This window comes from Dama dama, chromosome X (assembly GCF_033118175.1).
Source record: "Dama dama isolate Ldn47 chromosome X, ASM3311817v1, whole genome shotgun sequence".
Taxonomy (NCBI): Eukaryota; Metazoa; Chordata; class Mammalia; order Artiodactyla; family Cervidae; genus Dama; species Dama dama.
In genome coordinates, this window is record NC_083714.1 from 39,267,583 (window position 1) to 39,283,774 (window position 16,192).

General features: G+C 44.8%; 1 protein-coding gene across 1 annotated transcript in view; it reads left to right on the plus strand.

The window, feature by feature from the left end:
* LOC133052615 (uncharacterized) overlaps positions 1 to 15,809 on the plus strand; it is a 56,533-nt gene extending 40,724 nt beyond the window's left edge. Inside the window, exon 3 of the mRNA XM_061137543.1 lies at positions 12,465 to 15,809. Coding sequence (XP_060993526.1) covers positions 12,465 to 12,496 — 32 coding nt within the window. The 3' untranslated portion in view covers positions 12,497 to 15,809. The remainder of the gene's footprint in view (positions 1 to 12,464) is intronic.
* The last annotated feature ends 383 nt before the right edge of the window (positions 15,810 to 16,192 follow it).

Below are 16,192 nucleotides of genomic sequence, written 5' to 3' on the forward strand. Positions count from 1 at the left end.
ACCAGGGGACACACAGAGGGGAGAATCCCTATGTTTGTGGGAAGTGTGGGCAAAGCTTCAGTGTGAAGGCAAATCTCATTAGACACTGGTGGATGGACACACACACGGGAGAAGCCCTGTGTTTGTGGCAAGTGTGGGCAAAGCGTCCGTGTGAAGTAAGCCCGATAGTTAAACACCAATACATTCTCATCACACACCAGAGGACACACACACAGGAGAAGCCCTATGTTTGCAGGGAATATGGGCAAATCTTCAGTCATAAGTCCCAAATCATCAATCACCAGAGGACACACACAGGGGAGATGCCCTGTGTTTGTGGGAAGTGTGGGCAAAGCTTCAGTGTGAAGTCAAATCTCATTAGACCAGAGGACGGACACACACACGGGAGAAGCCCTGTGTTTGTGAAAAGTGTGGGTAAATCTTCAGTGGGAAGTATACCAGATAGATAAACACCAATACAGTCTCATCACACACCAGAGGACACACACACAGGAGAAACCCTATGTTTGCAGGCAACATGGGCAAATCTTCCGTCATAATCCCAACTCATCAATCACCAGAGGACACACACAGGGGAGAAGCCCTGTGTTTGTGGAAAATTGGGAAAAGCGTCAGTGTGAAGTAAGCCCAATAGATAAACCCCAATAGAGTCTCATGACACACCAGAGGACACACACACAGGAGAAGCCCTATGTTTGCAGGGAATATGGCCAAATCTTCAGTCATAGGTCCCATCTCATTAAGCACCAGAGGAAACACACACGAGAGAAGCACTATGTTTGTGGGGAGTGTGGGCAAAGCTTCAGTGTGATGTCTAATCTCAATAGACAGTGGAGGACGGACAGACACACGAGAGAAGCCCTGTGTTTGCAGAAAGTGTAGTCAAAGATTCAGTGTGAAGTAACCCAGATAGATAAACACGAATAGAGTCTCATCACACACCAGAGGACACACACACAGGAGAAGCCCTATGTTTGCAGGGAATATGGGCAAATCTTCACTGATAAGTCCCACCTCATCAAGCACCAGGGGACACACACATGGGAGAAGCCCTATGTTTGTGGGGAGTGTGAGGAAAGCTTCAGTCAGAAGTCACTTCTCTTCAGATACCAGAGGACACACACACGGGAGAAGCCCTGTGTTTGCAGAATGTGTGGGCAAAACTGCAGTGTGAAGTAAGCCAGATAGATAAACACCAATACAGTCTCATCACACACCAGAGAACACACACACAGGAGAAGCCCTATGTTTGCAGGGAATATGGGCAAATCTTCAGTAATAAATCCCATCACATCATGCACCAGAGGACAGACACAGGGGAGATGCCCTATGTTTGTGGGAAGTGTGGGCAAAGCTTCAGTGTGAAGTCAAATCTCATTAGACCAGAGGACGGACACACACACGGGAGAAGCCCTGTGTTTGTGGAAAGTGTGGGCAAAGCTTCAGTGTGAAGTAAGCCACATAGATAAACACCAATAGAGTCTCATGACACCCCAGAGGACACACACACAGGAGAAGCCCTATGTTTGCAGGGAATATCGGCAAATCTTCACTCATAAGCCCCATCTCATCAAGCACCTAGGGGACACGGGAGAAGCCCTATGTTTGCAGGGAATATGGGCAAATCTTCAGTGTGAAGTCAAATCTCTTTAGACAGCGGAGGACAGACACACACACGGGAGAAGCCCTGTGTTTGCGGAAAGTGTGGGCAAAGCTTCAGTGTGAAGTAAGCCAGATAGATAAACAGCAATAGAGTCTCATCACACATTAGAGGACACACACAGACGAGAAGCCCTATGTTTCTGGGGACTGTGAGCAAAGCTTCAGTGTGAAGTCTAATCTCAATAGACGGTGGAGGACGGACAGACACACGGGAGAAGCCCTGTTTTTGCAGAAAGTGTAGTCAAAGATTCAGTGTGAAGTAAGCCAGATAGATAAACACGAATAGAGTCTCATCACACACCAGAAGACAGACACACAGGTGAAGCCCCATGTTTGCAGGGGATATTGGCAAGTCTTCAGTCATAAGTCCCATGTCATCAAGCACCAGAGGATACACACAGGGGAGAAGCCCTATGTTTGTGGGGAGTGTGGGCAAAGTTTCAGTGTGAAGTCACTTCTCTCCAGACACCAGAGGACACACACACGGGAGAAGCCCTGTTTTTGTGGAAAGTGTGGCAAAACTGCAGTGTGAAGTAAGCAAGATAGATAAACACCAATACAGTCTCATCACACACCAGAGGACACACACACACAGTAGAAGCCCTATGTTTGCAGGGAATATGGGCAAATCTTCAGTCATAGGTACCTTCTCATTAAGCACCAGAGGAAACACCCCGGGGGGAAGCCCTATGTTTGTGGGGAGTGTGGGGAAAGCTTCAGTGTGAAGTCAAGTCTCATTAGACACCGGAGGACGGACACACACCAGGGAGAAGCCGTGTGTTTGTGGAAAGTGTGGGCAACGCGTGAGTGTGAAGTAAGACACATAGATAAACACCAATACCGTCTCATCACACACCAGAGGACACACAAACAGGAGAAGCCCTATGTTTGCAGGGAATATGGTCAAATATTCAGTCATAAATCCCATCATATCAAGCACCAGAGGACACACACCGGGGAGATGCCCTGTGTTTGTGGGAAGTGTGGGCAAAGCTTCAGTGTGAAGTGAAATCTCATTAGACCAGAGGACGGACACACACACGGGAAAAGCTGTGTGTTTGTGGAAAGTGTGGGCAAAGCTTCAGTGGGAAGTAAGCCAGATAGATAAACACCAATAGAGTCTCATGACACACCAGAGGACACACACACAGGAGACGGCCTATGTTTGCAGGGAATATGGGCAAATCTTCAGTCATAGGTCCCATCTCATTAAGCACCAGAGAAAACACACAGGGGAGAAACCCTATGTTTGAGGGGAGTGTGGGCAAAGGTTCTGTGTGAAGTCAAATCTCATTAGACCCCAGAGGACGGACACTCACAAGGGAGAAGCCCTGTGTTTGTGGAAAGTGTGGGCAAAGTGTCAGTGTGAAGTAAGGCACATAGATAAACACCAATACCGTCTCATCACACACCAGAGGACACACACACACAGGAGAAGCCCTATGTTTGCAGGGAATATGGGCAAATTTTCAGTCATAATCCCATCTCATCAAGCACCAGAGGACACACGGGAGAAGCCCTGTGTTTGCAGGGAATATGGGCAAATCTTCAGTCATAAGTCCCATATCATCAAGCACCAGAAGACACCCACAGGGGAGAAGGCCTATGTTTGTGGGGAATGTGGGCAAAGCTTCAGTGTGAAGTCAAATCTCACCAGACACCGGAGGATGGACATAGACACGGGAGAAGCCCTGTGTTTGTGGAAAGTGTGGGCAAATCTTCAGTGTGAAGTAAGACAGATAGATAAACACCAAACAGTCTCATCACACAGAAGAGGACACACACACAGGAGAAGCCCTATGTTTGCAGGGAATACCGGCAAATCTTCAGTCATAAGTCCCGTTACATCAAGCAGCAGAGGACACACACAGGCGAAAAGCCCTATGTTTGTCAGGAGTGTGGGCAAAGCTTCAGTGTGAAGTGAAATCTCACCAGACACCGGAGGATGGACACACACACGGGAGAAGCCCTGTGTTTGTGGAAAGTGTGGGAAAAGCATCAGTGTGAAATAAGCCAGATAGATAAACACCAAAACAGTCTCATCACACACCAAAGGACACACACACGGGATAAGCCTGGTGTTGGCGAAAAGTGTGGTGAAAGCTTCAGTGTGAAGTAAGCCAGATAGATAAACACCAGTACAGTCTCATCTCACACCAGAGGACACACACAGAGGAGAAGCCCTATGTTTGTGGGGAATATGGGCAGATCTTCAGTATAAGTCCCAACTCATCAGTCACCAGAGGACACACAGAGGGGAGATGCCCTCTGTTTGTGTGAAGTGTGGGCAAAGCTTCAGTGTGAAGTCAAATCTCTTTAGACACCGGAGGACGGACACACACACGGGAAAAGCCCTGTGTTTGTGGAATGTGTGTGCAAAGCTTCAGTGTGAAGTAAGCCAGTTAGATAAAGACCAATACAGTCTCAACACACACCAGAGGACACACACACAAGAGAAGGCCTATGTTTGCAGGGTTTCTTAAGTGTTCTGGAAATATTCATGTCAATTGCCTTCATGGTTTTTTTGTACTCCTAATACGTTTTGTCTCCAAACAAATCTGAAGCCCAGCCTATGTCCTCATTCCCCCCTTATTACTGACAGCCGTGGGTTTCAGTGGTAGCTGAACCCCTGGGAAGGCCTGATTCTGGAGCCAACTCAGTTAGGTCACTGGACAGTCAGTTCCTGGGTCCAAGGAGAGGAGTTTGTGTTTGAGACAGACTCATCAGGGAAGAGAAAACCCTGGCCTCCTGGGAAGTGTGGCCTCTCCTCCTTATAGACCTCGAGTCTCCTTTGGCCTCTCCTGGTTGCTCTCTGTCTTCCTCTGACTTCTGTAGCCTCAAAGGTAAAGGACATGCATGTGTGTGTGTGTGTGTGTGTGTGTGCATGTGTGTGTCCCTGGCTCAGCCTGGGCCATCTGGTTTCCCTCACTGTGTCTTTCCCACTCCCTCAGGGTCATCACAGCATCTGGATTCCTAGTTTGACCACAGGGGTCCAGTTCTCAGCCCTTCACTCAGCCGCTGTGTGACCTGGGGCAAGATGCTTAACCCCTCTGTGTGTCTATCCTCATCTGTGATAGAGGGTGGGAGCCACCAGCGTTTTGGTCTGTTTTATAAGCACAGGCAGAATCTGGCAGAGGCTGGCTGAGAATGCAAGCCCCACCGTTGCTGTTCTTTGTGTTTTTTCTTTAATCTTTTTTAAATTTTTTAATTGAAGGATAATTGCTTTACAGAATGTTGTTTTCTGCATGTCCTTCAGCCTCTACATCTTCCAGGTCTTCAGAGCTAGACAAGGAAGGGGTCGTTTAGGCACTTGGCTGCCCTGATGAGGACATGTGAGGTCAGGGATGCTAAGGGAGGGTGACCTGCCTTCCCACTGTTGCCATTCCTGCTGAGCTGGGCAGCCCCAGAGCCCCTCCACACAGACAGGCAGTGCCGACAGTTGCCCCCACCCCGCCAAGAACAGAGCCTGGAGTCACGTGTACAGGAAATTCCCTGTCCAGCCCCCATCCCACCCCCCACACGGAGGGTCCTCGAAGCCCACACAGCAGCTTCTCTAATGCATGGGCCTTCCACCTGTGCCCACGTGCTTTGGTCAATGCTGTTGCAACCTTGAAATTCTTAACTACGGAATAGTTCATTCTTACACTTCCCTTTTATGAGTGAAGTCTGATGGACCACAGGGTGCGCTGTGAGGAGAGCAGGTACACACACAGTACAGGTCCCAGGGGTGACTAGGCTGCACGTGGGGACAAGATGGACACAAAGCGACCCCCCGCCCCCGTTCGGTGAGTGGATGTGGTGACCACACCAGGAAGCCACGCTTGCTTAGACCCAGAACTGAGCTTTGACACAGAGTGGAGGCAATGGCGTTCTTAAGAGTTGACTACACCCTCCCCTCTGTGAATGACCTCTGCCTTGTCCTGATCCTTCCAGAATATGTTCAGGAGGCTGAATTCTGCCCGGTCACCAGAAGATACCAAGGGGAGAGTGAGCCATGGGCCGGGGTTGGGTGGCGGGGGCAGGTGCTAACTCCAAAACTGGGGGCAACAACCCTCAGTCCCCTCCCTGTGTCAGGCTTGTGAAGTGTCTCTACATGAACCGTGTCAGTAATAACTACCCACTATTATTTTCTCGTTTCTTTCTTGCTTTCTTAAAGGAACATGTTTGTCTATGGCTTGGTTTCTCTACAGGAAGGGAAGCCACGTAAACTTCCCATCTGTGGCTTTAGGCAGGGTCCACAGGAGGGGGAATTACAGCTGGTGCAGGCAGAGAGGCTTCAACTGAAATACGGTGGGGACCCAGAAACTTATAGGGGCTTCTCACTTGCACCTCCCACCAGAGTTGGGACTGGAATCCCCTGCAAGCCTGAGCATTTCAAAGCTTCTCCTTCCCCTCCCCTCCCCTCCTCTCCCCTCAAAAAGCTGACTCTTGGGCCAGCCCACAACACCCCCAAATCACCCATCACCCACAGCCCTGCACAGGCCCTCTCTCACAGAAGTGGGACTACCTGTATGGCAGCAGTGGTGGTGTGTGACCCCAGAGCTTGGGGTCTCAGCTGACTTTGACCAAGGAGGCTGGTGCTGGTGCTTTAGCCAGCCTCCCAGCCCTGGGGAGCTGCCAGCAGCCACAAGCCACGATCTGAAGTGGAACTGAGGTGGGGGGAGTGGGAGTGTGAGCTGTCTGAGGTCCCATCCTGTCCCCATGACAGTGGCCAGGCCTCACCTGACACCGTGACTGCCCTGCACAGGCACACAGGACAGTAGCAGTCATGGTGACAGGACAGCCACCTGCCTCCACCGCACACTCCACTCTGACCGCAGAGGCCCCACAGCTGTATCAGCCCCACCTGTGTGCTGCTCTGCTTGGCTGCCAGGGCTCAGGGACCCTGGGTGAGTAGGTGAGGGCAGAGCACCGAGGCCAAGCCTGTCTTCACCCACCAGACCAGCCTTGGTAGCCAGACTCATGAGCCCAACCAGTATGTGAACCCTTTGGGAGAATGACACCACAGACCTCTGAACTCAGACTCCTGAAAATTTACTAAACAGGTTGTTTTTAGTCTTTTTTTTTTAAAGCAAGAGGTTGGCAGGAAGTGGGGAAGGGAATGACTTCCTTGGTGGTGCAGTGGTTAAGAATCTGCCTGCCAATGCAGGAGACACGGGTTTAATCCCTGATCTGGGAAGATCCCACATGTTGTGGAGCAACAGTCCATGCACAACTACTGCAGCCCAAGTGCCTAGAGCCTGTGCTTCCAAACAAGAGAAGCCACCACAGTGAGAAGTTCAAGCACAGAAACTAGAGAGTAGCCCCCACTCCCTACAATCAGAGAAAAGCCCGCACAGCAACGAAGACCCAGCACAGCCAAAAATAATTTTTTTTGAGTAGGACACTGCAGCATCCCCTGCTGGTCCAGAGGCTAGGACTCTGAGCTCCAGTCCGTGACAAGGTCATGGGACGAGAGAGGAACCTGCAGGGCAGCTCTTCCCCTCGAGGTTGTCCCATGGGCCCGGTGTGTCCCTTTCTTCCTTCTGTCTTACTGTTGTTGAGCTTTCTATTAATTTTTGGAAATGATAATATATAGTAATAAGGCCTCGCTGGAAAAGTCCAAGCCTTTTTGGAAATGCTCAAGATTGCTCTGGCTCAGGACACGACCATAAACATCAAGTCACAATAGAAAAGGCCACAGGTATAGTTTGGCTGCTTGCTTAAAATATTATAGTGTTCTAGAGTAGAAAAGAGTAGAGGTATTTAGACTTAGAAGTAGATATACTGCTTTAGTTTACTTGCTCCTTGTTTGAAAGGGTTTTCACTATTGCTATTTCCTTGCTGCTATTTGTTCATTGTTTCCCTTTCTTTAAACAACATGGGATATTATGGGTATTTTTGTAAAATTAGAAAATGGGGTATGTAGGATTTTAATAGAAGATTTATATTAACCAGCTTTACTGCCATTATCTTACTATTAATACAGGTGTTTTGCTGCTCTAGAGGTGTTTTTGCTGTTTAATAGTTAATCGTTGTAAAGTGAGATTTTGTGGTTTTAGGTAAAGAAAAATATCAGGTTTTTCTCATGGTACTATTTTCAGAAATGTCAAACATGTTTCTGTGACCCTTCCCATGTATTGTTTTATTGTCCAAAGAATTTACATTATACCTGAGATTTGTGGAACATTGTTTTTGTTAGAGTGAGAATGTTAGGCCATTGAGGCAAGAAGACTATGTACGGGACATTAAGTATAAACCCTGTTATCGGAAACGTTCTAGATGAATGCTTAGGGGAAAAACATGGAAAAAAAAAAAACATTGACAGAAGCACAAACCAATATCTGATGTAATATGTGGTGATTTAAGGGAGAGGTAACATTCATTCTATAAAAACTGAGCTATCCTAAAAATAAAAAAAAAAGCTACCTCTTCTACGCAACATCTGTGTGTGTATGTCTGTCTGTCTTCTTCCTTGCCGACGCCACTCATCCCTTGGGTATTCCTGGTCCTGCCGGGGCTGGACCTCAGCAGGTGGCGCCACGAACAGGGACCCAAAGGGTAAGCCCCTTAATATTTCATTTTCGGGGTGGCCAGGACTTCACCTAGGGTGCTACAGACCCCCCTGCATAGGATAGGTAGGGTGAGACGGGTGAACAGTGAGATATTTATTAGAGACCTTTATTAGAGATTTCAGAACATGGGTAACAGAGAATCTAAGGAAAGACAGTTATTTATTGATATAATTAAGCATTTATTAATGAAGAGAGGAATTAAGGTTTCCAGGTCTACTTTATCATCTTTCTTTTCTTTTGTACAAGAGCAATGCCCTTGGTTTCCTGAAGAGGGCACCGTAAGTATGGACACCTGGCATAAGGTGGGAGAAACACTTAAACAGTATTATTCATATCATGGCCCTGAGGGTATTCCAGCTGAGACTTTTTCTCTCTGGAATTTAATTAGGGATGCACTTGACCCTACCCCAGAGGTTGAAAGAGTTCCATCCAAAAAAGATAATTTGGATCCCAAACAAGAAGGTTGCAAAGAACTTAGGGAGATGATGGCTGCAGCATGCTTGAATGATGATGATGATCAATTGAGCCCTCAAGATGAGGAAGATTTGGAAGAAGCTGCAGCTAGATATTATGAGAAGGAGAGAGATTGTACTTTTTCTGTGGCAAAGCCTCAACCTAAGCCACTCTTAAAAATCCTTTAAAGCTAGAGGTTCCTAAATCTGGTCCAAGACCTCCTAGACCACCTAGACCTCCTTCAGCTCCTCCTCCTCCCCCATATGCTGGTAATGGAGCACCTTACCCTCATAGGAGGTTGAAAGATGCCGATGAGGATCCTACTATTTCAGCATGCTTTCTAATAGTGTTTGGTGAGTTTGAGGATGATGAACCAGTCTGGGAGCCCTTACCTATGAAGTTACTAAAGGAATTGAAACAGGCTTGCTCTATGTATGGGCCCCAGACCCCGACAATGATAGGGGCAACTTCTCTCAACCCGTTCATCCCCTTTGTTCCATCTCAGAGCTCTGCCGAGCAACCCCAGGGAGTGCAGGATTGGACCTCCGTTCCACCACCCCAACAATATTAACTCCTGATTCACCCGTGGTTAGAATACCAACAGGGGTTAAGGGACCCCTTCCAAAAGGAGTCATGGAAATTGTTTTGGGATGGAGTTCGCTTTCTCTTCAAGGTCTTACTGTTATTCCCAGAGTCATAGATTCAGATTATACTGGAGAAACAGGCAATGATTTCACCCCCCACTAAAACGCAACAAATTCATAAAGATCAAAGAATTGCCCAATTATTACTTTTGCCTTATTGTTCTATGGGATCCACAGCCACACAGGCAGATAGGGGAAACAAAGGATTTGGCTCTAGTGACCTTGTATTCTGGGTACAAGAAATTACCCAGAAAAGACCTATGAAAACATTAAAGCTTAATGGTAAAAACATGGTAGGATTGCTGGACACTGGAACAGACGTTTCCTGCATAGCTGGCAAAGACTGGCCTAATTCTTGGCCCACACAAACCACGGCTAATAAACTTGTGGGTCCAGGGAAAGCACCCTCGGTGGTGAAAAGCTCACAAATATTATCTTGGCAAGAAGAAGAAGGTCATCAGGGCACCTTCCAGCCTTATGTAATATCTTCTCTCCCCCTCACATTATGGGGACAAGATATTTTAGCCCAAATGGGAATTTTGTTGTATAGCCCAGATGAAAAAGTATCAGCTCAAATGCTGCAAATGAAATATGATCCTCAGAAAGGGTTAGGAAAAAACCAGCAGGGCAGGTTATACCCTGTAGAACTACATGTTAATAATCAATGATTGGGCTTAGGATATCCAAATTTATAATGGAGGCCATTGTTCGTACTGCTGACCCCATCACCTGGAAATCAGAAAGCCCAGTATGGGTTGAACAATGGCCATTAACATCAGAAAAACTCAGCAGCCACAGCCTTAGTACAAGAACAACTTGAGGCAGGGCATATAGAACCCTCTAATAGCCCTTGGAATACCCCTATATTTGTTATAAAAAAGAAATTTGGGAAATGGAGATTGCTGCAGGACCTTAGAGCAATAAACGCTACCATGGAAGATATGGGGGCTCTGCAACCGAGACTGTCTTCCCCGGTTGCTGTCCCAAAAGGGTACAATGTGATAGTTATAGATTTGCAGGATTGTTTTTTCACCATCCCTCTGACTATACAGGACAGGAAGAGGTTTGCATTTAGCCTACCTTCAATGAATTTTAACCAGCCCTATCAGAGATATCAATGGAAAGTACTTCCTCAGGGAATGAAAAATAGTCCTACACTTTGTCAAAAGTTTGTGGATAAAGCAATTCAACGTGTTAGAAGCCAATATCCTGAAGTTTATTTGATACATTATATGGATGATATACTTTTGGCATATGCAGATAGAGTTATTTTGCACGAAGCTCTGCAAAAATTAGAGGAAGCCTTACAGAGTGAGGGACTTAAAATTGCTCCAGAAAAGATTCAAGTTAATCCTCCAATAACCTATTTAGGCAGACTCTTAAATTCAGAAACAGTCACTCATCAGCCTTTACAGCTGAGGACTGACCACTTAAATACTTTAAATGATTTCCAAATATTATTGGGAGATATTAATTGGATCAGGCCTTTTTTAAGATTAACTACTGCAGAATTGAAGCCTCTGTTTAATATATTGCAAGGAGATGCTGATCCTTCTTCACCTAGAGCTCTAACTCCTGAGGGAAAAGGGGCCTTGGCCCTGGTCGAACAGGCTTTGCGACAGTCTCAGGTTCTCAGATTAGATTATGCAAAAAGTTGGCAGTTGTTACTGCTTCCCACAGCGGTGGCTCCCACAGGAGTGTTTTGGCAAAACAGACCCCTAGAGTGGATTCATTTGCCTGCAACTGCTAAAACGGTTGTGGCCCCATATCCTGGGCTTGTAGCTAGTTTGATTGTCAAGGTACGCAAACAAAGCATAAAACTGTTTGGTCAGGAGCCGCAAGAGATTATTGTACCATATTCAAAAGAGCAATTGGATTCTTTGGTAGGCTTCGATACAGATTGGCAGATAGCTTTAGGCAGCTATTCAGGTCAGGTATTGCATCATATGCCTTCCAGTCCTATATTACAATTCATGTCCAAGCACCCAGTTATCTTTCCAGTGCTTTGTAAAAATAAGCCTTTGCAAACAACTTGTAATATATTTACAGATGGGTCATCTAATGGAAAAGCAGCTATTCTTACTAAAAATATTACTAAGGTTATATTAACAGGAGAAACTTCTCAAAAGGCGGAGTTAAGGGCCGTTATTGCTGCCTTTGCAATGTTTGCAGATCATGAGTTTAACCTCTTTTTTCATTCACAATATGTGGTAAGGCTATTTCCCCCATATCGAGACTGCAGTACTGCCAGAAAACAAAACCACTATTTTCCAGCTGCTCTCTGAACTGCAGCAGCAGATTTAGAGCCGAAGTAAGTCATTTTTTGTAGGGCACATTCGAGCGCACTCTAAATTACCTGGTCCCTTACATGCATATAATGAACTTGCTGATGCTCTTACCAAACCTTACACTGCTACAGCTTTAGAAAAAGCTAAAGCATCATCAAAATGCCTCAGTGTTAAGATGCCAATTCCAAATTCCAAGAGAGGCTTCATGAGAAATAGTGTGGGCCTGCGCCCATTGCCCTACAACCTTGCCTTCTCTGACCTTTGGACTTAACCTGAGAGGCCTACTCCCTAATGTATTGTGGCAGATGGATGTTACTCACATTCAGTCTTTTGGTAAATTGTCCTTTGTACATGTCACTGTAGACACATGTTCTCATGCCATAGTGGCTACTGCCTGAACGGGGGAAGCCTTCAAAGATGGGGTACAGCATTTGTTTACCTGCTTCTCTTACTTAGGCATTCCTAAAGCTTTAAAAACCGATAATGCTCCTGCTTATACTTCCAAATCATTTAAAGATTTCTGTGCTAGATTTAACATTGCCCACTCTACAGGAATTCCCTATAACCCTCAAGGGCAAGCTATAGTAGAGAGAGCTCACCAAACCTTAAAAATTCAAATTACTAAATTACAAGAGGGAGAATTTAAGTACAGCTCCCCTCATCATGTTTTGCAGCATGCCCTGTTCGTGCTCAATAATCTCAATACTGATCTACAAGGTAATACAGCCATGTTGCATCATTGGAATCTGGAACACAATAACCCAAAGCCTCTGGTGCGCTGGAAGGACCTTCTTTCTGGAAAATGGAAGGGACCTGATGTATTATTAACCAGCGGTAGAGGCTATGCTTGTGTTTTTCCACAGAATGCAGATTCTCCCTTGTGGATTCCAGATAGATTAATTCGACATGTCCAACAACCCATTAAGAAATTACCGGCCCCCGATGCCTCGGATGATGAAAAGGAAATTGCCACCACTGCCATCCCCTCAACCGCCGCCAAGGAATCCCCTCCATCCAGCTCAGCATCTACACCACCTCCTGAAGATCCTCTCATTGATCAGCTGGCCCGCCTATCACTCGTGGGAATGTCATCTCAGTATCATCATAAAAGACCATGGCTGCATCAACGACCTTCTCAAGCCACACAACGTGGGGCCAAGTCAAGCGTCTCTGTCATCTCGCCATGGATCATAGTAAAATCTCGAAAGATTCCAGTTATTGCTGAAAACCACTTCCTTGCCATCTTGGCTCTACTTTCATGTCAGGTAATATTGGTCTCTTCTCATGATGCTTATTGGGCTTATTTTCCAGATCCACCAATTTTACAGGTTGTTACTTGGGATGAAATGCCAATAAGGGTAACTTCTGATAAACCTAAAGTGCTTGGTGGATCCTATTCTCCTTATCATACGGGGAAATATACAATTAATTTTAATTTTACGTATTATGGGCTAACTAGTAACCCACCAATTTGCTTTAATTTTCCCCACAATGAGACTAAAAAAATGATGAATACACAGTCTAAAGTCGGCTGTGTGGGAGCCTCTAAAAAGGCAATTTTAACTGACTCACCAGCAAATGGCCAAAAGGCCAGATATATTTGGTCGATGTTCTTGAGATTGCCGGGAATCTTGGATCCTTATAGTCAAACTAAAGACAAGGCTCCACCACCTTATTCTAAGTGTTCAGGACCTCCATCTAAACCATCTAATGAATCTGATAAAGTGTGGAATATGATTAATTATGATATAGGGTACCCACCATGGAAATTGTGTACTTATGACTCTCTCATTGATTATACAATTGCTGGAGGTGGAAATGTTACAATAAATGATTGGAGTAATCCGAATCCTGAATATGATCCTAAAACTTAAAAATTATACCAACAGATTTGTAAATTGGAAAAATTCAGTGGTGCCCTGGCCAGTGATTGCCTCTAGATGGCACAACAATGCCTTAGTCCCTCCAATGCTAACATACCGGAGGGACGGGCACGTACATTGGCAGCCTGACTTACGGAGAGCTGTAGCAGCAACCAGCTCTATACTTTCAACTCGGCCCAATAGAACTATATTGTACTATATTCAGGCTTGTTTACCATCACCTTATGCTTTCATGTATACTAATGATTCCAACAAACTGCAAATATATCCTAATTACACTGGAGGACCTACAATATTAACTTGTGATCAATGCATATTATCTACCTGTATAACTTCTTCTTTTAATGTTCAAGCCTTTGTTATTCTTAAAAGACCTCCTTATCTTATGATACCAGTCAATATTACGGGTATCTGGTATGATAATTACGGATTGCTAGTTCTACAGCAAGTTAAAGAATTGCTTAGACCTCGTAGGTTGATTGGACTGTTAATTTTAGGGATCTCTGCATTGATAGCCTCCATAGCCTCAGTTACTGTTACCACAGTTTCACTTTCACAGCAAGTGCATACCGCTGAGCATGTTAATGATCTATCTAAGAACGTTTCACTTACTCTTGCTACTCAAGAAACTATTGATAGAAAATTAGAAGCTAAAGTAGATGCTTTAGAAGAAGCTGTATTACATATAGGCACTGAGCTTCAGGCTTTACGTGTCTGTCTCTTTTTTTTTGTTGTTTTTTTGTGTGTGTGTGTCTGTCTCTTAAATGTCATGCAGAATATAGATGGATTTGTGTTACTCCTTTAAAGGTTAATGATTCTTCATATTCTTGGGACCAAGTTCACAATCACATTGTCAGGATTTGGAATAGTTCTGATACTAGTATAGATTTAACCAAGCTCCATTAGGAAATCAAAGACATAGACCAATCTCACCTTGACTTTTCCACTGCTCAAACTGCCAATGATTTTTTTACTAGCCTTTCAGATTTTGTCTCTCACAATAACCTGCTGTCGTCTATCTTGGGAATTGTGGCATCTATTTTTATAGTTGTAATTTTATTTCTTCTACTTCCCTGCATTGTTAGGATCCTGACGAAGAGCATCAAAGAGGTCTCTCTGGAACTCCATTCTGCTCTTCTAAAAAATGAAAAAGGGGGAGATGTTGGGAGCCACCGGGATGCACCCAGTCCGTGACAAGGTCATGGGACGAGAGAGGAACCTGCAAGGCAGCTCTTCCTCACATGGGGCTGCCCCGGGGGCCCAATATGTCCCCTCCGGAGCTGCCGGGATGAGAAAGAAGCCTGCAAGGCAGCTCTTCCCCTTGAGGTTGTCCCGGGGACAAGGTCACGGAATGAGAGAGGAACCTGCAAGGCAGCTCTTCCCCTCAAGGTTGTCCCAGGGGCCCGGTATGTCCCTTTCTTCCTTCTGTCTTACTGTTGTTGGGCTTTCTATTAATTTTTGGAAATGATAATATATAGTAATAAGGCCTCGCTGGAAAAGTCCAAGCCTTTTTGGAAATGCTCAAGATTGCTCTGGCTCAGGACACGACCATAAACATCAAGTCACAATAGAAAAGGCCACAGGTATAGTTTGGCTGCTTGCTTAAAATATTATAATGTTCTAGAATAGAAAAGAGTAGAGGTATTTAGACTTAGAAGTAGATATACTGCTTTAGTTTACTTGCTCCTTGTTTGAAAGGGTTTTCACTATTGCTATTTCCTTGCTGCTATTTGTTCATTGTTTCCCTTTCTTTAAACAACATGGGATATTATGGGTATTTTTGTAAAATTAGAAAATGGGGTATGTAGGATTTTAATAGAAGATTTATATTAACCAGCTTTACTGCCATTATCTTACTATTAATAGAGGTGTTTTGCTGCTCTAGAGGTGTTTTTGCTGTTTAATAGTTAATCGTTGTAAATTGAGATTTTGTGGTTTTAGGTAAAGAAAAATATCAGGTTTTTCTCATGGTACTATTTTCAGAAATGTCAAACATGTTACTGTGACCCTTCCCATGTATTGTTTTATTGTCCAAAGAATTTACATTATACCTGAGATTTGTGGAACATTGTTTTTGTTAGAGTAAGAATGTTAGGCCATTGAGGCAAGAAGACTATGTACGGGACATTAAGTATAAACCCTGTTATCGGAAACGTTCTAGATGAATGCTTAGGGGAAAAACATGGAAAAAAAAAACATTGACAGACGCACAAACCAATATCTGATGTAATATGTGGTGATTTAAGGGAGAGGTAACATTCATTCTATAAAAACTGAGCTATCCTAAAAATAATAATAAAAAAAAAAGCTACCTCTTCTACACAACGTCTGTGTGTGTATGTCTGTCTGTCTTCTTCCTCGCTGACGCCACTCATCCATCCCTTGGGTATTCCTGGTCCTGCCGGGGCTGGACCTCGGCACAGGGGGGCCGGGTTCAATCCCTGGTCAGGGCACTAGATCCCTCATGCTGCAACTGAAGACCCTGCATGCCACAACTAAGACCCAGTGCAGCCAATTAAATAAATATTTAAAAGTAGGAGGCTGTTCATCTCTCACCAAGAGAAAACTCCTGTAACATTTTAGCAAAAAAAAAAAAAAAAAAAAACCTTAAAGATTTTATTTTGCAAGTTCTCGTGGTTGATAGCAAAAAAAAATTTCATAACATGCAGTTTTTTTTAAAAAAAAGAAATTTTAGAAAATACAGAAAC